General features: G+C 37.4%; 2 protein-coding genes across 2 annotated transcripts; both read right to left on the reverse strand.

Moving 5' to 3' along the window:
- Positions 1 to 1,032: 1,032 nt before the first annotated feature.
- Positions 1,033 to 22,355, reverse strand: LOC132639574 (uncharacterized). Its single transcript, XM_060356013.1, has 13 exons — positions 22,276 to 22,355; positions 21,204 to 21,445; positions 12,793 to 12,964; positions 7,981 to 8,295; positions 7,795 to 7,900; positions 6,409 to 7,704; positions 3,284 to 3,526; positions 2,982 to 3,185; positions 2,794 to 2,886; positions 2,613 to 2,714; positions 1,922 to 2,323; positions 1,743 to 1,839; positions 1,033 to 1,318 (listed from the first exon to the last, which is right to left on the reverse strand). Exons 1-6 carry the CDS (start codon positions 22,353 to 22,355, stop codon positions 6,958 to 6,960), a joined length of 1,662 nt encoding a protein of 553 aa, XP_060211996.1. The 3' UTR covers positions 1,033 to 1,318; positions 1,743 to 1,839; positions 1,922 to 2,323; positions 2,613 to 2,714; positions 2,794 to 2,886; positions 2,982 to 3,185; positions 3,284 to 3,526; positions 6,409 to 6,957.
- Positions 1,568 to 4,230, reverse strand: LOC132639573 (uncharacterized). The gene is made up of 8 exons (XM_060356012.1): positions 4,209 to 4,230; positions 3,966 to 4,063; positions 3,284 to 3,526; positions 2,982 to 3,185; positions 2,794 to 2,886; positions 1,922 to 2,323; positions 1,732 to 1,839; positions 1,568 to 1,624 (listed from the first exon to the last, which is right to left on the reverse strand). The coding sequence occupies exons 1-8, from the start codon at positions 4,228 to 4,230 to the stop codon at positions 1,568 to 1,570; spliced, it is 1,227 nt and encodes a 408-aa protein (XP_060211995.1).
- Positions 22,356 to 23,484: the final 1,129 nt, after the last annotated feature.

Raw genomic sequence — 23,484 nt, forward strand, 5'->3', positions numbered from 1 at the left:
TATCTATGTACAGTACTGTGCTTTTATCTTACTAATCATCCTATACTAACTGGCCAACTGATCAGTGGTAACTGCCCGACCGGCTGCAGTCCGGTGGTAATAACTGCCCATCCGATTATCGCCCGACGGTAGAGCGCAACTGCCTGACTGATCAGCGGTAACTGCTCCACCGGCCATAGCACGGTGGTAACTGCTCGACTGGCTGCAGTCCAGTGGTAAATATATACATACATACATACATACATACATCTGCCCAACCGACCATAGCACGGTGGTAATAACTGCCTAACTGGTTGTAGACCATTGGTAACTATGATCGACATCATAATCAAACTTCTACAAGTAATCTATATGCACTTCTCATGGTCTTCGCTTAACCCGTAGTGTCTACACACTACTACAAAAAGGTCCTTTAGAGGCAATTAAAAAAGCATTTGGCGGCAATTATAATTGCCGCTAATACCTTTTTACCGGCAATTAAACTTTTGCTGCCGTATCTGGGGTCGCTAAAGGTTTTAGCGGCAATACCGAAAAATGCCGGTAAATGTTGATTTAATTGCCGCTAAAGATCATATCCTTTGGCTGTAATTGTTTAGCGACAGTTATAATCGCTGCCAAATCCATTTCCAAAATGGCCTAACCCACCATTTAGCATCCAATACAATTGCCGCTAAATCCAATAAATTGCCTCTAAAAGGACTTATTTTAATGGCTATTGTTTAGCGGCAATCATAATGGCTGCTACATCTATTCCAAAAATGGTTGAATCAATACTTTTACCGTCTATTGTTATTGTTGCTTTTTCCAATTAAATTGCCGCTAAAACTCACCTACTTTAATGGCTATTATTAACGACAAATATAATGGCCACTAAATTCATTCCAAAATGGCTTTGTCAACACTTTTGGCGTCTATTTATATTGCCACTAAATCCAAATAAATTGCAACTAAAAGTTACATGGTTTAACAACTATTGTGTAGCGACAATTATAATGGCTACTAAACCCATTTGTAAAATGGCTTTATCGACAATTATAATGGTAAATGCTCATAAAACACACTATTATAATTCATTAAAGTGCAATACACTTCATTAACTCTAGATAAACAAAAGCAAGTACTAACTCATAACACTAATGTAACTAGCGAACTAAAAGATAATATAATGTGTTTAAACTAAATAACTAAGGTCATTGTAACAATTCCTGTCAAATACTAGCAATAACAAGTTTCTAAATGCATAGCCCTCCAACAATTCCAGCAACTCTTCATAATATTGAAATTTTCCACATAGTATTCGAACATCATACTGTATGACCTGAAATAATAAAATGAGTGAATATCAAAAAATGAAATCTGACGTAAAACAAGTAGTACATATAGATCTAATATACTGTGAAATTTGTCAGACTCAAAATTATACTAAGTCTTGAAATTCTTAAAATTTTTGCCATAGTCTCACTTGTCAATAAGACTACAGATTGAGACAGCTCGCCACAAAAACAACAACAAACAACAATACCCAGGAAGGAGCATCAGATATATTCATTCAGATCCTTAGGTGTTCCTATTTGTCAACTCCAAATGCAAACACTACTTCCACAACCTCCTGAAGCCTTCCAAGCTTACATGGACAACCATGTATAGGAAGCAGCACAAACAAAGTAGCAATAACACCAATACATTGTGCACAATTCAGAAAAGGAGTACTATGTACACATATTTAAATACAAGAATAATACCGTGAGAAGATGGAATATTTTCAGCAACACTCTGTCCTTTAAACAACATATGTGGTGATTGTTGTCCCCGTTCATGGCCACTCTTGGCATCGGGAACCTAAAAAATATTAACATATTAGATAACATTATTTCTGTAATATTAAAATTCAATAAATGTCTCCAACGTATAAAATCGTTACCTGGTCATCAGAAATTCCATTGATATTCTGATGTATAGATAACTCATTAGGAGCATTTCTACTCATGGCTTTTCTCAGCCATGCTAATTCAGATAGCAACTTCTCTTGATTTTGTTTTACCAAACTCAGTTCTTCATTTTGTTTTCCGTTTATGTCCTTTAACTTTGTTACCTCTTGTTCTAACCTTTTTACAATCTCATTGGATGAGTCCTCTTCAACATTATTTCCAAAAGATCTACTACCCCATAGTACAGAAGGAGTTGGACCTAGTCCTAAACCACGAACATAACCAGTTTTTTCATTTCCCAACACTTGGCAATACACATCCCCTTCCCAAGCAACAGAGCGAGGAGGTTGCTCATTTGATCCCTCACTATTACACAACTTTTCATTGATCATGTCCTGCTCAATTAAGTAACCAAACATAAGTAAATAATAATGAAACAAAACACAAACAAGAACACATTTTCCTTTTTTTTCAATTGAACAGTAAATACTATTATTTTTGTGGAAGATAAAGTAGATTATTTTTTCTTATCTGGAGAGGTTGCAATGACACTACTTTTACGGTTAAATAAAGTTTAGAAAGCTCGGATGTGTTGGCACTATAACTTAATACACGTGAATCCTTATTGGTACTTTATTAATAAATTTTACCCTACTTCATAAAAAAAGAGAAGAAAAATCTTACAATTGTCTTCGAAGACTCCTCATCGAGTGGTCTACCATCCTTATGTGGTCTATGAGTTAATATAAAAACCTATGCTCGTGTAGGTTCAACCCCATTTTCAGCCTGGTACATTGAATGATGTCAAATAAGAACGACAAAGAGTGTCATAAAATATTATATGCTTTAATCTATAAAAGAATACCTTCTCATCCATCAAGGTGGCAATACTTTTTGATCCTCCTGTGTGTGGCATCTTTTGCTTCGCCCTATTGTTTATGTTTGTTTGGCTGCGCCTCTACCATTGAAACATAGAAAAAATCTTATAGTTTATATATAGAAATATCTTTTGCTTGGTTTATATGTTTTCAAGACTTCTAAAATTGATGATACCTTAGCTTTTTCTGAAACCCAATAGGAAACTAGACCAGTCCACTGATCCCTTGGTATACGATTCGGTTTATTCTTCAACAACACATCTTTGGTCTTAAATTTTGTCAGATAAACACTTTTTAAATCACATTTGTAATCTTTCCATTTCTTTCCTATTGACTTTATGACAAACTCTTCTCCATGGGTTGGTATAGAAAACTTCTTCTGAAAAATAAAAGAAAATGACTGTAAGATAATATCATGTAAAATGGAAATAATGTCTTATAAGAGTCATGAATTATAAGATAATAATAACTCCTTACTCTCACAAACTCTACCAATTTCTTCTTTTCGTCTTTGTCAAAGCTTCTCCAATCATGTATATGTAACGGCGTTAGTTCTGGAGTTCTAGCAACAAATCCTAGAAAGCTTTCAAGCTTGCGACCATCTTTCTTAATGGCTTGGTTACGACTATTGAACTGCACAGCGATTGTATTCCCTGGAGGCAACTTCCAAATTTCTTTTAGTAATGTGGGCCCACGAACCTTCTTTTTTTTCCGAAGTATCTAACATGGAAAAGATTCAAAGGTCATGAGTTAGTTGAAGTCATAAACTACACATTAATTATTGGAACAGTAGAAGTTTGTGATGATTCTTTTTTGTCCCCAGTACTTACTGACCAAGAACTTTACCAGAATGGTTATATATCAAGTCTTTATGTGGTCCTCCCTGTAGCATTATTTGTGTTGTGGCATTTACCATGGTAGCAATGGTGTCAGCATGATGGCCACTGATAAGTATCAAAGAGATTAATTGCTATTCGACATGAGGTACAGTAATCGGAAGATTTAGGAAAGTTATGGCTTGCTCAATAGTTTGCCTTTTTTTACTTTTTGTAATGACTTCACATCGAACAAAAAAAAAACTACTGAAAGTGTTTTACTTTATCAAGAAGGAAAATTGACTAATGTATGATTTATTGTTCCAACTGCACACTATAATAACCAATTGAATCTTTCTTCTTGATCTTATTAATAGCCAAACAAAATCAGTTAAAATAGACTGGAGAGAGTTTTTTATACCAAGGTGTATTTGGTTGGGACCTGCCGAATGAAGAAAAACAAACATATCACTATTGACAGACTTGATGCATATGATGGTGTTCATTTTATGCAGTAGCAGATACTAATATTTTGTATTTTTCAATTGAATAGATAAAGTTCGAACATTTTACTTTCAAAAACTAACGCTTAACACCAGCAACTATCATTTCTTTATCAACAACTAAAAAATCGTAGTAAAAGAACGAGGTTCACATGTATGGAGGAAATGATATGGGATGGGGCTTGGTGATAGGAAAGGACAGAGTGTAAATTTGGAAATAATGGACAGAGCTGGTCATTTTTTTTGCTGCTGGTGTGATAAAGAGGAGGACTGATGGTTGGAAGTGGAGAAAGTCTTATCATCATACTCAAATCCAATCGGAGGGGAGAATGGTGATATATATTTTCACTAATCCAGTTTTCTTTTTTGCAGGTTTTGAGTGGAAAGAAATCTGTGACAAAATGGGAAATAAGGCCATCAGGAATGCAAATATTACTACTGCTGAGGGATTGCTTACAGATGGTTAGCACAAGACTTGGTACATTTTAGTTTCATAGCTGAAGTTTATTATCCCATTGATCCTATTTCTTTACGAAATGATATGGTAACTTCATGCTATGAGATGAAGGAAACAGCTGTTGCAAGCTTGCAACTATTAGTAAAAATGATCCAAATTTACAGTTCTGTCAGCAGAACCTGGTGAAGATAAAGAATAAGAAAAAAAGTACTGAGCATCTGATTGCTATGATGATGATGATCAGAGATTAATGCAACATCCAACAAAGACCTCTTTTTATTCATTTGATCCTCCCACCACCACCATCCCACAATCCCTGCTTTTATGGGATTGTCAGCATTACCATGCAAACTTCAAATAGATAGAACCTTAGTTCCTAGAAAGTCGAAACTTCATAGATGGCTCAATATAGTTGGAACTTGAACTTACTGTAAGATTATATAGATAAATAATCTTATAGACATTGTTAAAAGCACTCAAACAGAAATAAAAAAGCAAACCACCAGATTTCTTAGAGCGACAATCTTCAACATTTAAAAGACTAGCAATTGTTGCTATCTTTAGTAAATGTCTTGGCTAAGAATTAGAGATGGTTGCTTAAAATAAATGAAAGGTTAATGAACCATAGTATGAGATTATGGTGTAGCTGAATACGAACTAGAAGATGAATGAAATGAATCAACCTTGTGTTCACTTATTTCAACTTTTTTCATTCACAATATAACAAACATTATCTACTCCATTTTTTAAAGAACTTGATCAAGATTGTTATAAACCAGGAAAAACATGTATATATGCTTAACAGTTAGAACTTACTGAAGGTTTAGTTTAAGAAGATGCAAGATGTTTTAAAGTTAGAACTTGAAAACTCACTAAACATTTAGCTAACAGAGATGTAGGCAATATAGTTGGAACATGAACTTACTGTAAGACAAAATTTTACACAGAACACATAGCATGCAGTAAAAATCTTGTTGAGTACTAACATGGCTCAATATTGATACTGATCTGGGAGCTGTCAATATAGGTGCTACTAATTCAAAACTGCAACTGCTGCTGGTTCTTCTACATATTTAGTGGATGAGGACAACTTGTGAAGAGAAGGTGCAGAGTTCAGAACTAGTGGTCTATGTAGTGCTGGTTACTGGTATATGCTGATGTGAAGAAGAGGCATATGGGAAGGGAGTTGGTGATGATTACTGTGGAGGACTAAACGATATGGTGCACTGCTGATAGCAAGTGCAACAACTACACAAGGTTTGGTACAGCAGCATTCTTGGGATGACACAGTGCTGGGATCTCAGATGTGCTGCAGTGACTATGCAATTTCTACTGGAAGAAAGGAACAGATGCAGCAAGAGGAAATATATGCTGCAGTTCATATGCAGATGATGAACTGCATCACTGGAGCAAAAAGCAACAAAGGCTGCAAGGGCTATTTGCAGCAAGGTTGTAGTTTGTCTATGAACAACAGGTACTAGCATGGTGGAAAATAATGCCACCAGATGTCTTCTGATTAAGCTCAGCTGGTGTACCAAACTTGGGACACAAAATACAAGATACACATGATACAACAAGTTGCTCAAGGACAAGAACTAAGGGTTCTACACAGCACCAGCAAGCAGTACAGATGGTTTGTCCATCTGGCACTCTACTACTGCTATTTTGGCATAGATGATACACCAAGGGACCAAACTTGGGACATCAGATGGTCTAGATGAACAGACTAGAAAACATCAAAGACCGAAGAAAATAACAGTAACAACCTGTACATACCATCTCCAATAGGATATCTATCGGACTTAATACTAGATATAAAAGTGTTACCTGATTCATCATTTTGTTGCTCCTCAGTGTCAGTTATTCTCAATTCATTAGATTGACCATCATGTGTTTCAGCTTGAGAGTAGTCTTGACCATTCATCAATTGCTCCATATAAAGTCGTACAACTTCATCATCATGTTGTTCAGTTTCAAATCTGCTTCCAGCTCTAGTTCGCATTGGTCCACCTCAAAATTGAACTAATTACTTAAAGCCTTGCTATAAAGATACTTCACAAGTTATGAGATATTTACGCACCAGAAAACAAAATTACTATCCGATGATAAGATCATATCAGTGTCTCAAAATACAAAGGCAACATCAACAAAATATAAGTAAAAGCACGCATAGAGAATTCATTCAAATATTGGATAAACCACTAATACATATATGATAATTTGTAGTTGACTAAGATGCATGTTCTCTAATATGTGACTTTAATTAACAATACAAATTATATCTTATTCACTGTTCAAAATCAAATAAATACCACATCCCTATAAGTAATTCAATAAAACTAAAAAGAATTAAATATTTTATAACTAGCACCCATTTTATTCATTATCACTTTCATCTTCAATGTCATTTCCTCCATCAACATCTGCTTCACCTTTATTTGGAGGAGTTTGAGAATCTGGCACATGAATTTCTATCCCATCAACATCGCTTCTTACCCAATCGTTACACTCATATTCTGTATCACAAACATTTTCTAATATTATTAAGTCAGTGGCATCACTTTGCATTGATGACTCAAACTGCATACTATTTTTCTCTCCCATATCAAAAATGTCTCGAGGTTTAATTGGCCTAGGTACAAACCATTCACGATCTTTAGGATCTTGCACAAATATTACTTGTTGAGCTTGGTTTGCAAAAATAAAAGGCTCATCACTTCCTCGATTGCCAGAGTCTATAAAGTGTGAGAAGTTCACAAGTGTGAAACCTAATTCATCTTCCTTAACTCCTCTACCTTTGGTTACATCAACCCAATCACACTTAAATAAGACAACTTTAAATTCTTCATAGTAATTTAACTCCATAATATCATTCAATCGACCATAATAGGTGATATTGGCAGACTTCGGAGCATTGTCACTTGTACTTGCATAACTTTCAGTCTTTGAAACGACCATAACATCACTATTTTGTGTCTTCATGAACTCCTCACATTGTTTTGTTCGAAATCGGTAGCCATTATTTATATTGAACTCATTGAATCTTCTTGCAACGTAAGCTGGCCCTTTTGCAAGGAATAGAACATCCTTTGGGATGTTAGATGTGTCCTCCAACTCCTTCACCTAACCAAATAGAAATATACGACTATAAATATCGATATAAGTACAGGGACAATAACTTAAAGATATAATTGACTTAATCCTACTACTTACCTGCTCCTTGAACCACTCATGAAACGTATCAAAATGCAAACGCTCAAGTTGATGAGGTCTAAGACGACTCTTACGATATAATCTCTTGATTTCAGCAATATGTTCACTATCATGTAACTGGAGTATATCAGTTCTGTAATCAAATAAAGTAACATACACAGATTTAGAAATTGATATACCACTCACTTTTTATAATTCTCAACCACCTCTGATTCGCAATTGAAAAGGATATGTCGATGTGCTTGCAACCATGTTTTATCATCCAAGTCAAATACATCTATCACGCCACAAGGCTCCCCAACAGAAGGAAAAAGACATCCTTCTCTATCAGTCAGATTCTCAATCTCATCATCACTTTTTCTCGACCAATAAGACCTTGAATCACCACCTTCCAAATATCGTGCGCAAAATGTCAAACACTTATTTGCGATGTAAGCTTCTGCTATTGAACCTTCTGGGCATGCCCGATTACGAACATATGATTTCAAAATACCAAAGTACCTAACAAATATAGTAATGCTATCACTTTTTATGATTAATAACTCAATATATGCGATAAATTCAATGTTGTTTTTTATACCGCTCAATTGGGTACATCCAGCGATGATGTACTGGCCCTACAATTTTAGCCTCAGTTGCCAAGTGAATAACCAAGTGTACCATAACAGTAAAGAATGATGGGAGGAAGATTTTCTCCATATTAGAATGTGTTAAGGCAATTTTTTCTTCAAGTAATTCTAACTCTTCTATTTTAAGCGCTTTGCCACAAAGAACTTGAAAGAATGTGCATAGTTCAATTATAACAGAACTCACCTTTTTATCTGTTGAACGTCGCAATGCAAGAGGAAGAAGTTCTTGCATTATAACATGGCAATCATGAGTTTTTAGCCCTGATATATTTCGTTTGCGAATGCAATGAGCGATATTAGAAGCATAGCCATGAGGAAACTTGGCATTTTTTAGTACTTCATAAAACAACTCCTTTTTTGCCGGAGACATTGTAAAATAAGTAGGAGGAAGATATGTCCTCCCACTTGCCCGACGCTGAGGCCACAAGCTGGGTCTTATTTTCATATCCTTCAAGTCTAATCGAGCTTCTAAGTTGTCTTTTGACTTTTTACCATGACCTAACAATGTATAAATCAAGTTATCACACACATTTTTTTCTATGTGCATCACATCAAGATTATGACGCATCAAGTTATACTCCCAATAAGGAAGATTGAAGAAAATGCTCCTCTTTTTCCATGTGTTTTTCCTAACCCCACTTACCTCATCAGATGATTGCCCGAGAGTAAACTTTATGCCTCTAACTTGATTTAGAACTAGTGACCCAGATAATGGACGAGGTGCAGATCTTGATTCTTTAGTCCCATCAAATGATTTTGCATCATTTCGATATTTGTGACTCGGCTTCAAGAAACGTCGATGGCCTATGAAGCAAAATTTTCTACCATGTTTGAGCCTTCTAGATTGAGTCTCTATGTTACAAGAACGGCAGGCAAATTGACCATGAGTACACCATCTAGATAGATTACCATATGCTGGAAAATCATTTATAGTCCACATCAAAGTTGCTCGCATTTGAAATGTCTCCTTAGAAAATGCATCATAGGTTGCTACCCCTGTATCCCATAATTCATTCAATTCTTCTATTAAAGGTTCCAAAAAGACATCAATGTTATTTCCGGGCCTCTTTGGTCCTGGAATAAGCATGGACAGAATAAAGAACTCTTGTTTCATGCACAACCATGGTGGAAGATTATAGGGCATCAAAATCACCGGCCATGTACTATAAACAGATCGCATCGTGCCAAATGGATTAAATCCATCAGAAGCTAATCCTAGACGAACATTACGGGGATCACTAGGAAATTTTGAATATCTGTTGTCAAAAGTTTTCCAAGCTTCAGAATCTACTGGATGTCGTAAAACTCCATCTTTGTTTCGTTCTTCATGATGCCATCGCATCAGTTTAGAAGTTTTTGAAGACATGAATAACCTTTGCAATCTTGGTTTTAGAGGAAAGTACCTTAGGACCTTGGCTGGAATTTTTTTATCTTTGTTTTTCCATCTAGAAGCCCCACAAAGTAAGCATTCATTTACTTTTTTATCAGCAAATTGATTCCTAAAAAGCATGCAATCATTGGGACAGGCATGAATCTTACTATACTTCAAGCCTAAGACTTCGATTATTTTTTTGGTCTCATATAAGGAAGAAGGCAACTTAGCTCCTTCAGGAAATGCATCCTTCAATAGACCAAGCAAGGCATTAAAAGATTCATTTGACCATCTGAACATCCCTTTTATGTGGTAAAGATGTAGCAAAAACGAAAGTTTACTAAATTTCTTACATCCAGGGTATAATTCCTCCTTTGTATCTTTCATAAGTCGTTCAAACTTATCCATCTCTGGATGACGTTGATTTCCTCCTGGATTATGAGTATTTTCTTCTACGTTTGGATCTAACTCTCCTCCATCGCTAATGTTATTGTTTGTTAACGGGGTACTACCTCCAAAAGCATCGTGTATCATTCGTCTCATATCACCACCCCTTAAAGCTTCTTGTCTGCCATCATTTTCTGCACTCTTATTGGATTTATTGAGATACTCCCCATGGCAAAACCAAGTATCATATGAAGGTATAATGCCATTAACCACAAGATGATCATATGCTGTTGCCCGATTTACTTCATAGTGTAGCACACATTCTGTACAAGGACATGGAATTGTTCCTCCATCACGTTTTTCACAAAATGCATGATCTAAAAAATTCTCTACTCCATCCAAATATTCTTTACTAAGTCTATCGCAATTGATCCAGCTTCTAATCCTAGTATTTTCCATGGAAATTCAAGAATTTTGTTACAATTCTGCATTTTCAAGAAGACAAAGAAAAATGTTGTGACGAAAAAGAAAGAAGTTAGAAAAGGTACTATATGTAACATCTACATTTAGGTACTTTATAGGATACTTGCAAGCTATGATATAATGGATAATAGAAGTACAAAAGCTATGTCATAAATTCCATTTTTAGCATACAATGAACACATTGAAATGCTGCACTAGAGGTACTACAGGTTGTCATATTCATTATAGTTAAAACAAATAACAGCTATCATATAGTAACGATGTCATAGAAATATGGAGAAAGGGATTATTATTCCTACAGGGAACAAAATGAGATGAATAACTATACGAACTTACACTCGTAGCAAAAAAACTAAAAGCTTGTTTAGTGAGCCAGTAAAATTGAAAGATAGTAGCTGCTTACGAATTTTCAAAAACACAAAAAGAAACTAAAGAGTAAGTTTCTTCCATGATTGCTAATAAGTTTCTTCCATGACTGCTATATAAAATATCTATTTATCTCAACGTCTACTTCACAATGCTCTAAATTTTATTTTTTAAAGAATAGAGCTGTCTTTACAAATAACCATCAGAAAACTAATTTTTTTTTGCCAAAAATGCAATACCTGATCAGCAACAAAGAGTTCATTTTTTGTTGATTATGCATTTTATAAGTTGTTAATGAAGTTGCTGGACAGATTTTACTTTCGATTCTTAAATGTTTAGTGGCTGGACAGATTTTACTTCACATTAGTTACCCTGATCATAACCATAAAAGGGTTTAATATATATTGTTGCTTCAAGTTCTTGAATTTAATCACTCAACAATGTTGCTTCTAAGTTCTTGGATTTTGGTTGTAAATTTTGATATAGTATTGGTCTCAAAACCTATCATACTCAATCGATGATGGTTGTAGGAATAGCCAGTGGCCTTTGTCGCTAGAGCCTAGAAGGTGAAAACGCATTTAAAAGTAGTTTTAATTCTGAAAACTAAAACATAATATTTTGATTCCTTTTCAGCTACAGAGTGTAAAACATGGCTTCAAGACATGCAACTAAGGAAGAAAAGCCGAGGTAGCTGCAATGGAAGTAGCCAATTAACTTCATGATGTGAACAAGGATAGGAAAAAACTAAGGATAAAGTGATATCTAATTCAATAATCATAAAAGCAAGTACTTGATCGTTCACAAAACCTTTTTTTATTCCTAACATAATTCAAGGTGCGCCAGCACCTAGAACACAAATTAACCATACACAACAGTGAAACAAAAGATAAAACAGTAGAAACAGTGGAGAAATAGGTGAACTAATTCAGTCAATTATCAGCAGTCAGATATCACAAAACCGCGTTGGCAAAAACATAAAAACTTTATTTTTACAAATTGACATAGTTGAACATCACAAGTCGACGTAAACACAAGTTTTGGATGAATGGAAAGTAGATTACTTCGACGGGAAAGACAAGAAAGTGAACGAGATGAATGAAGCTCCTAAAGGCGTCAAGGATTCTGTTCTGAAAACAGTTCTAGCAAAACATTCCTTTTATTTTTGTTTAGCAACAACTAGCTTCTCTTTTTTCTTTGTATTTGAAATTTTGGAACTCGTCTTTTCAAAGTCTTGCAAAAACAACGCCACCTCGCAATTCATTGAAACGCCTACCTCCTTAAAAAACATATGTTTTATGACATTAGAGAATAGTTGTACACATAGTTGAAATTTCATTATAAACACAATCTATCTGAAATCCTAGGATTCATGAAAGATAAAAAACAAATCCCTAAAAATTGATGTATAGTGACCCTTCAATTGCCAAAATTAAGAAAAAAATAAAAAGGTATAACCAAAACTTAGCAAAATAGCCAAAGTTTACACCCCCAAAATCCAGAACTTAGACAAATCGGAAAACTAACCACAAAAGACACACTTTATAGCTAATATCTGTAAAAATATTGCTTCTTCGATTATTAAAGAGGAAATTAAATTCAGAAATCAAACAAAACAAAGGTGTGACATTAGATCTGATGAAAAAGACATAACTGATGCGATTGAGCATAAGGGTTCTGATTGAGCGAGTATGAATAGGAAAAATAAACCAAAATAGACATACCCACATAAACTGATGCGAGGGAGGAGATTGAGATGCTTACCCGCGACTGGAGATTGAGATAGCAGCAGAGGAGATTGAGATAACCGCGGCTGGAGATTGAGCGTAAGGGTTCTGATTGAGAGAATTTGTTATTTTAGATTTTTTGATAATTTGGAGGGAATAGTTAATTATTTGGGGAAAGAATTGGAGGGAAGATAAAATGATTAAAATTGCTTTCAATTAGTCATTTTTAGTGGTAAATTATTTTAATTGTCGGTAAAAGGATACTTGTGACTGGCTAATATGCTTTTGTCGCTAATTTTTTAAGTTAAAGGATCAATTAGCGGCTATTGTATTATTGTCGCTAAATAATTGCCGCTAAAGGCCCTTTTTGTAGTAGTGACATAATCATATAAGCCTTATAAGAACATCTCTGGCCATTAGTACTTCTTCCCACTTGACTAGACTATAACCAAATCCTAAGATACAACATGAACCTCTCTTCGAGCATTAACTACCTCATTAAAGATCCTCTGCTAGTACTCTACTCATTTCCTATAAGACATTCCTTAAGAACCTATTCCTAAATTCGTTGGATTATTATTATGGAACCGTCATCATGAACACGTCTCACTTTGGAGGAACAAAGTCATAACATGAGATCAACATCAATGAATAACATTAATAGCCATGAAACAAGCTCAAGGATATCACAAGAACATCGAGAACTGTAAGCTTTGGTACTTTTAGAAATGAGTTTATTGAAGATGTCATATATAGGTTCACAACAAAGGAATCATGCCTTAAGAAAGAAAGGTTTAGCCTTAACATACCTGGAATCTTGCTCCTTGACCTTCCCACTTATCTCCTGACTTGTAATCTACATATAAAATCGTTCATACTATTATTAGACTCACCATCATACACTTGTATTAAGCCTTTAATTAAAATCCCTTTAGAATCTGCCGAAATTCGGGCAGCATCTCCCCTGTTTATATGCCTAACCCGAAATCTCAATTCAGCAATTAAATTGCAATGTCCATAATTCTCTACTCCGATGTCGTATGATGAACGGTTTGTTGCGTTGGAAACTAGACTCGACGAACTTCATTTTAGGCTTTTGCTTTGCTTCAAAACTTCTCATATACTAAAAGATATTCTTTCTCAAAGTTGGCCCAAAATTTTCCCTTCATATTTTCCACAAAATTCAAGGTCTCAATAGCTTATTTCTTCAACTCCATTTGGTCGTGAGACTTCCTAGAACTCCTCATATATCACTTTATCCATAAGTATACCTAATAATTATGCCATTCCTTAAACCCGAAAGATGGATCATCTTGATCATAATTCCATGTACTTGTACTTAAACTTAGCGAACGTTCATCTGGAAGTACGGGGTGTAACACCAAATATCTGGAATACTGCTGCCCCAGACCCCTTCTATACTAACTACTAGCACCGACAGATCTAGCCCTCTTGCTCTGTCCTCTATGAATATCACACTCACTCCTCTGTGGCTGTTGCTGCTCTTCTAAATTTTGGGTGTGGCCCTGAATACGGGAAATGTCCATCCCTTCTTGCAATGAAGCTGTCAAATAATCTTTGAACAAATGTGGCCTTAAGCTACTCATAAATCTGTGCACTCTATCTAGTTTGCGCATACCTAGCTAACCAATTAAAGTGAAGGCTATACTCCCGGGCACTCATATTCCCTTGCTTCAAATTCAAGAATTTATCTGCTCTGGCCCGACGAACCTCGGGTGGCAAATAGTGGCGGATGAAAGCATATACGAACTCTTGCCGAACTGGGGGAGGTGAATTTTCCTTTCTTGAAGATATCCAATTATTACACCAAAGAACCGCCACATCCCGGAGTCTATAAGATGCCAACTCCACGGATTTAGTATCGGAGGCATGGATGATTCTCAACGTTCTTAGCATCTCATCAATAAAACCTTGCGGGTCTTCATCCGGCTTTGACCCGAAAAATTCTGAAGGATTTAAACTCATGAAATCACGGGCTCTAGCACTAGTCGCTCTGTCACTTGGACTCGTACTCTGCCATTGAGCCTAAGCGGCAACTAGCTATGTCAATAGCTGAATAACTTCGGTCATTTGTTGACCCGAAGTACTCGGCGGAGTGACTGGAGGCATAGGAGCCGGAGCTGAAGCCCCTTCTTGTTCTTCTAAAATCGGCGGAGTGTGGGAGGTATTGGATGAAGCCTCATTTTGGGATTCACCTTCTTCTACATTCGTTGGCAGCTCCCTTTCCATCCGCCTTTCTGTCGCAGCCTTGCCCTTCTAGGCGGCGGTGGCTTTTCTCTATACCGGCATCGCTGAAATCATAACGCACAATTAGGAAGGAGAAAATCTTATAACATGGCTCTATGGCACGATCTAATAAGAAGAAGAATGGCCATTTTTCCTAAATGCCCCACATCCTCTTGTTTATAAGTGTGGCGCGCTTCACACCCATAAATGAGACTCTGCTGGACACGGCTCGTAGATACACCCTAGGACTGAACTGCTCTGATACCACTTTTATCACGACCCAACTAGGGGCCATGACGGGTACCCGGCGCTGACTACCAAGCACCACTCACTATACTGGTCATCATACTCATCCCGAACACATATAATCTTCAAAGTAATACGTAAATGTACATAGGCCCTCACGGCTGCAAAAACAATATACAAGAATATACAATGTAGTCACCATGGGATATCTACTACCTACACATACGTATCTACGAGCCTCTACTAGAGTACTGAGACATAAGGACCCGTCGTGCCCAAATATATATATATACACACACACACACAAGATAATATCTCAAAAATGGCACCTGCGGAATAATGGAGTGCTCCTGTAAATCTGCTGAGTAGCTCCTAGGATTTTGGGCCACCTCCCTGTATGCCCATGCCCTCTAGACATAGTGTATATGCCGCCTGCCTTAGCAGTGTCTGCCCAGCCATGCAGGCATGGTGTAATCTCATCATCATATACTTATTATAATGCATGCATAAAAACTCAAGGATAAGCTATAACCCTATCGGGGTGACGTAAGGTCGAGAACCCCCGATTCCATTATGGAGTAGTCATACATCATCACGCCTCACCCTTGTTATATCCCGTATTTTGCGTATTCGGATAATTCAAAATAATTACGGGAAGTTAAGGGCAAGGCTATATTATTGACCTTGTTTAGCACATAAGTTGTTCATGAAAGTTTTGATGTGGAAATATTAAGAAAGGCTAAGGGCAAAAAGGGAAATTCACAAGATGACTCATAGAAAATATGGAGGAAGGCTAAGTGCAAATTTGGAAATTGGAGAAATAATTTTTCATGAATTCCAAAAAAAAAAAATGGTCTTGGAGCAAAAGGGGCCAAGTGGGCCGTCCATAGGGTGTGGGACTTGGCCCACATGGATGCAAAATAAATAATTAAAAGAAGACTAATTGGATCATATTATTCATCTTCATCCATAGAAGTTTGAAGAAACTTGGAGAAGGACCAAGAGACCTATTCGGCCATGGTGGAGGAAAAATTGAGGTCCAAAAATCTTAATCAAAAAAATATTTTCTTCTAGCTTTCCTACTAATTGGAAGGTCCTCTTTAACATGGAGTAGTTGTTGGAGCAAGCAAAGCACTTATTGTGCCAATTACAACTCTAGCCAAGTTGTGGAGTTAAGTGGAAGAGGTAAGATGTGAATGTTTTGTACATGTTGTAGTGTGTGGAAATGGATGGAAACCATGAATTTGGTGTTTTGGGGTGGTGGCCGTGGATGTGTTGTGTTGTGTAGGAAAGAATGAATCAATTTTACTTAGTGTTTTGGTTGTTGTTGTAATGGATTCTATGATGAAAATGAAAGTTTAATAATTCTAGTTGAAGTTGTAATTGTTGGAGAGTTGTTGTAGAAGCTAATGTGATTTTAAAACTATTTCTTGCGTTTATGGAAAATAATGTTGCTAGCATGTGAATTGTTGGTATAGTTCATGAATTTGGAAGGAAAGAAAATATGTTGTTATTGTTCTTATTGAATTTGGAAGGTTTCGGGTGAAGGGGTATGTTGGTTGAATTGTTTGAAGTGTTCTTGAATCATGTTAGAATGATTTCGGATTAATACTTAAATGTGAAATTATTGATGTTAGCTTGACTATGTCTGGTTGAATTGAATATAAAAGGAATGTCGTCGAATTGTGTAGAAATGATTGCTAGTGTTAGAATGCATTTGAAATAATTGTTGACGTTGGAGATATGATTGTTGGTATTGTTGTTGATAATTTGGCCGAGTTGAATTCTCGGATTTGTTGTTGATAAATTGGCCGAGTTAGATTCTCGGGGATGGTGTATTTACAGGGGAAATGCTGCCGAAATTTCGGCAGAATATAAATGAATTCATTTGAAGGACTGAGACAAACATATGTCAATGAGTCAAATGATTATGTCAATTTTCTTGAATGTAGACTAGCAAGTTTGGACGAATAAGCGTGGCTAATTGGACGTGGGACAGGTATGTAAAGCTTACCTTTTCTTTCTTTTGGCATGTCCTAGAGCTAAGTAAGCTATGATACTTATCTTGGGGTGACTCTATTCTTGATTCTGAGCTTGTTAATGATTCTTATTCACTTCTTGATGTGAATATACTTAGTATAGCCGAGCTTATTGTATGATTGAATAACAAGAAAAGTCTAAAGAGTTCTGTAAGTAGTAATGTCCCAAACTTTCGTAGACGGTCTCGGATTGCTTGAAAATGGTTGTAAAAGTTTCTATAATGAATAACGTTCATAAATTTCATAAGCGAACTCGGATTGTTTTAGAAACGTTCATGGGGGGTTCTATAATGAATGATGTCCATAACGATATTTGAAAGGCACTTGGTATGATTGTTGCTTTAATTTTCCAAAAATAGCTTCTGAAACGTTCGTAGAAGGTTCTGTACTTCAAACGCTCATAACTTTCTTATACTAAGTCGGATTGACCCGAAACTTGTTTCTGAGTCTTCAGGCGTCGGTAAGTATACTTATACATCGAGTCTTAAAAGTTGATTTATGTGCATTTAGTTTCCCACTACTCTGGTCGTGCATATGGTTGTTAACTTTCTTATGCTAACTCGGATTTTCTTGAAACGTGTTTGTGGTTTACTAATGATTTCAAGAAAATTAGTTTCGTACTAAAGGAAACATAAAGTTGATTTTCAAAACCACTCCGTAGAGGGTGCGAGATTTTACTATTAAGATCTTCAAAATCACTCCATAGGGGGTGCGAGAGTTTACTATTTAGATCTTCAAAACCACTCCGAAGGGGGTGCGAGATTTTATTATCTAGATTTTCAAAACCACTCCGAAGGGGGTGCAAGATTTTACTATTTCGTTTCGATTACGACTTATGTTTACACTCCATAGCATTATTTCTTTGTATTGATATTTGTGGATTAGGTTGTGTTGACACCATCATCATTAGTATTATGTCGCAAGTAGCATGCCCGAAGGGGCCAGGGCTAGTATTATTATGTCACGAGCGGCATGCCCGAAGGGGCCAGGACTACTATTATTATGTCGCAAGCGGCATGCCCGAAGGGGCCAGGACTAGTATTATTATGTCGCAAGCGGCATGCCCGAAGGGGCCATCATTATTATAATGCCAGACGCGGCATGCCCGAAGGGGCCACCATCATTATTATTATGTCGGAACTGGCATGCCCGAAGGGCCCAGGACTAACATTATTATGCCGGCGGCATGCCCGAAGGGGCCATCATCATTATTGTTATGTCAGAACCGGCATGCCCGAAGGGGCCAGGACTAGCATTATTATGCCGGCGGCATGCCCGAAGGGGCCATCATTGTTACTATGCCGGAAGTGGCCGTCCGAAGGGACTAATATGATACTATATTCACATTGTGTATTCTAGAATTTGGGTATGCTATACTTATATAGTGTATGCTAGAATTTGTGTAAGGCACTACATGGCATGGTTCAAAATGATGTTCCAGGTTACTCCGGGTTGCCTCTAAACTAGTTTACTGTTACGCCTCTCCTTGTTTATGATTCAGTGATGCTTTACATATTCAGTACATATTCCGTACTGACCTTATTTATTCGGGGGCTGCGTTTCATGCCACACAGGTACACCCAGGTGAGTAAAAGACTTTGCTAAAGGTGTTCCAGCGGGATTGGCGAGCTCCATCTCAGTTCGGAGTGTTGCCGGGTCAAAGTACTTATGTCATGGTATTTTGTATGTGTTAGAGACTTTGCAGACAATGTCCTGTGGATAGAGCGTCGAGAAGTGCGAATCATTTGTAAATGTTAAAAGAGTTGTATTTTCAGATGACTTCAGTTGGTTTAAAGTTCGTAATTGATTGAAAGTTTTCATAATCTTTATAAAGACAATGATCTCTATTTGGAAAAGTTTCATGTTTTAAAAGTTTTTGAAATGACAGATTTTGGTAAAGCGAACGTTTAAAGGGTTCGCTCGACTCTGATGAGAGTCGGGTGCCCATCATGCCCTATCAAGATTAAGGTGTGACAACCTTGAAGGAACTATCATTATAAGGTGAGTGTAACAACAATGAATAACGTCAAGGAATCAATAGCTCTAGAATCTTTTGACGTAGACTCATCACCATCATTACCATGTTCATAACATATCTCTTATCTTTATCTCATGAGAAGCTCTTTATAACATAGACTCATAGTTTCTGGAATGTAAGAAGGTCATGAGAAAAATAAAGGGAATCATGTCATAGGAATCATGCCTTAGAAAAAGAAGGGACTAGCCTCACATACCTTTTCGCCTTTCTAACTTGCCGACTAAACGCTTCCTTCCAAGTTCGCGATTCTACATTCAAGAGAAATCGTGCTAGAATTAGATAATCGGAAGTATACTTAAGCTTAAGCTAAGGCTAACGAAAATTGGGCAGCATCTCCTTTATTTCTACAACTTTCTCCATATGATATAACAACTCCCAAACATCCATAACAACATTCATAATATTGTAATCAACAACTTCTTCAAGTTCAGCGTTATTCAATTCCAACAAGTTCTTACCAAAATGATTCATGACCATAACTATGGCATAACACCGTATGTGTTCTCATGTTATACTTCCTTAACGTCATTTGTATCATCTACAACAAGATTTTACTCATAATATATCAAGGGTCATGATTCATGTTAAACTACTATTCAAGAATACCATTATTTTCACATTTGAGCTCCATATTCTAATTTCTCCCATAATCCAAGTCTTTCAACCCCTCAAAATTCTTAATATCATGAAATGATCATAAAACTCACCTTTGATTGTGTAGGGATGGGCTTTTGATGAATATACTTCACTTGGAGAAAACCCTAGCTCCACTTCCAAAGAATTTCTTGACTTCCAACAACCCTAGAGAACTCCCTTTCACTTGATTTCCTTGAATTGATGATATTGATCTTTGATTTCCCTTGAGTCCTTGTAAATGAGTGAGTGGAATATTCTAGAGAGTTAGAGAGAAATAGAGAAGATGGAGAAATAAGAAATTAGAAGTAAGAACATGTTTTTGTACTTGAAAAATGCTCAGCCTGTCGGGTGTTATACAGATACTTATACGGTCCGTATAACATTATACAGTCCGTATAAGTGACTGTATTTCACCATCATGGAAAACATCTTTCATGTTGGTTATACGGACCCTTATACGGACCGTATAAGTGGTTGTATAACCCCACTTTTCTGAAATTATTTCCGTCGTTTCGTTTGATCTCCAATCCTTATGGAACCTTCTTAGCACTTATTTAATACTACATTAGCAATCTAAGGAGCGTTATAACTCTTCTTCAAGACATCATTAAGTCAACCTTAGTTTGGTACTTTACAAAACTCTTCCAAAACACAACTTATACTTAACATTCTTCAACGGACTCTCTTCTCTTGCTTCAAACGTCTTTGGAATCTTAATCAGAACCGTTAAGTACTACTTCTTACTTGTAGAAACAGCATATACTTCTCACCATGCATTAGTCTATCTACCATACAACGACATGAAATTTTCCGAGGTGTAACACAACGATAAAGATTAAAGGGGTGAAATGGTTAACTATTTAAATTACTCAAACTCCTTGGATTGAAGGGAATAAAGTATTTGCTAATTTTGACTTTTTTATAATTTAAACCATTAAATAAGTGATTATTAGTTTAAAACAAAATACTGTTTTTCTCTTGATTAAATCTAACAAGCATCTCATAAATGTCATAAAAGTACCAATTAATTTCTAAATAAATTTGTGATGTCATAAAAAACCTTTCACCAATCCAAAGGAGTAAAATATTGATCTGAACAATTTATAAAAATTATTTAAACCCTTTAATGTGCATAGCTCATTTTATTTATTTTCCAAAGACTCTGAGTAATTAAAATAAATTACAGGAGGTCAACAATTAGGTGTCAACAGGGCCTGCCAGGAAAAGCATAGGAATGCGCACCATCAAGGCCACTCTGGCCTGACTGCGCTTCTCCCCTGAAGACCTGGGAACCACCCCTACCAGACTGATATCCACCCCTGGACGAATGTGAACCACCATGGCTTGACTGAGCACCGCCTCTCACTAAAGAACCACCCTGGCTACCAGAAGATGCTTGAGTCCTCGGGGTGCGGAACTGGGAACCCTGCTGAGTCCCACTATGTCTAGGTCGGGTGCAATCACTGATGAACTGACCGGGATCACTACAAATATAACAATATTTGGGGGCTGGAGGCTAATACACAGAGACCGAAGAATCGGATGGACCACCTCGGTCGGTTGGTCGAGAGCAAGAACCTCCATGAGACTGCCCGGTCCCATAACCGCTTTGTCTAGAAGGGCCACTAAAAGATGCCTGCAGTGCAGACTGAACAGGATAGCTGGGGGGTGACGGATAGGTCCTAAAAGACTGACCCCCACGCCTATAACTGGAACCACTGTACCCACCATGCTAACGAGGCCTCTTCTCTCTAGACCCTCAAAAAGATCGAGCCTTGGAAGACTCGACACCTACAGAATGATCCACTACTGCCTGGAAGGAAGACCACATGGCCACAAGTTGAAGACAAGCAATATGAAGTGAAAGCACAAGTCCACCAACAAATCTACAAACCCACTATTCCTCTGTCGGAATCAATTGTGTCACATATCGATCTAAAAATATGAATGGAGCCTCATACTCTGCCACTGACATACCTCTCTACTGTAAATGATTTAACTCTTCCCTGTGTTGATCCCTCAAAGTAAGTGGCACGTACTTCTCCAAGAAAGCCTAGTGAAACTGTGCCCAGGTGAGTGGAGGTGAACTAACAGGTCTGCCCTCAATAAAATATCTCCGTCACGTCTTCACATCCCCGCGAAGCTAGAAAGACACATAATCCACACCATGAGACTCCACAATACCCATCTTGTAGAGCCTCTCATGCATATCCATAATGAACTTATACGCGTCCTCACTAGGCATACTAAAGAATCTAGGCGGCTCCATCTTCAAGAATCTGCTAACAAGCTCCTGATCCCCAAGTGTCATGACCTGGCTGCTATTAGCCTAGAAGTACCCTCAGGGGATAGTATACCATCAATGAGCAGGGCCATGGCAGCAAGAGGCTGCATCCTTGGTGTCTGCCGTTGCTTAGGAGTACGTATTCCTGCTCTGGTCTGTGAACCACCTCGAGATGAAGAAGGATGGGGGCCATAGTTTCCTGGAATACTGGATCGGCCAAGTTGTTTGCTCTCTCGCAGGCTGGTGCTCTGGCTGATGCTCTAGAGAAGCTGATCGAGTGCGCCTCTGTCCAGCCTCACGAGCCCTGCCACTGGATGGTGCAGCACCACGACCTCCAGCTTAGCTGGGGCCTCCAACTCGGCCTTAGCCTCTAGCTTGTCCTCATCCTCTCGTGTTGGCCCAAGCAGTGGCCTCGAGCACCTCGTCCCTCGCGATCATAGCTCATGTTCTCACCATCTGTGAGAGAATGGAAATAAATTAGATACCAATTCGAATGTTCCATATGCCAATTTGAATAAAGTAGCATAAAAGAATGAAGGAATTTGAAGTTTCCTAAATTTCCTATAGCCTCTCGTAGATAAGTACGGAGCTAATCGTACCGATCCGCAAGACTCTACTAGCTATGCTCTTGTACTTATAGAGCAGGTGACCTAGGCTCTGATACCAACTTGTTACGACCCAAAAGCACAAGTCATGCGGGCACCTACTATTTCCCACCTTGGTAGGTGAACCCTTGCATAAATTATTCATTAAACCACAATAAAGAAATTAAGAAAACAGAACTGCAAGTCTCAAATGTAGATATAAATAAGGATAAGGAGGTAAGTGCGGAAATAATACATACAATCCCATGGAATCTGGTCTAAAGCAGTACAAGAGCCACTACTACATTACTGACAAGTCTAAATATGAAATACATAAGTCTGAATAAGTGAAATACTATCTCGGAGAAAATAAGACAAGTAACAAAGGAGGAGTCATCCGGGCAGCGCATCCATACATGTGCTCACCCTGGATACACATCAGCAAAGGCCTCGAGAACCAGTCATGAGGAGAGGGTGTGGAACCTGTCGCGTACTCTGCACTCATAAAAGAATGCAGCAAGGTAGTATCAGTACAAACACTAGGTACTGGTAGGTATCATAGGACGATAAAATTTAGCTAACATATACATAGTACGAGACTGAAAGATAGACATGCTCACAATCAAGTAAAACACAACACTGTCCAAGAATAGCA

Source organism: Lycium barbarum, chromosome 5, assembly GCF_019175385.1.
Source record: "Lycium barbarum isolate Lr01 chromosome 5, ASM1917538v2, whole genome shotgun sequence".
NCBI classification, from domain to species: domain Eukaryota; kingdom Viridiplantae; phylum Streptophyta; class Magnoliopsida; order Solanales; family Solanaceae; genus Lycium; species Lycium barbarum.

Coding starts and splice junctions, on each gene's coding strand:
- LOC132639574 (XM_060356013.1), bottom strand. CDS start 22,355: ATGCAGCCTCTTGCTGCCATGGCCCTGCTCATTGATGGTATACTATCC. Junction 12,965..21,203: donor AGGCCAGAGTGGCCTTGATG/GTGCGCATTCCT, acceptor ACTAATTGAAAG/CAATTTTAATCATTTTATCT. Junction 8,296..12,792: donor ATCTCAATCTCCAGTCGCGG/GTAAGCATCTCA, acceptor TATATTTGTTAG/GTACTTTGGTATTTTGAAAT.
- LOC132639573 (XM_060356012.1), bottom strand. CDS start 4,230: ATGATAGTTGCTGGTGTTAAGC. Junction 4,064..4,208: donor GATAGTTGCTGGTGTTAAGC/GTTAGTTTTTGA, acceptor TTCATTCGGCAG/GTCCCAACCAAATACACCTT. Junction 1,625..1,731: donor CTTCTCACGGTATTATTCTT/GTATTTAAATAT, acceptor TGTCCATGTAAG/CTTGGAAGGCTTCAGGAGGT.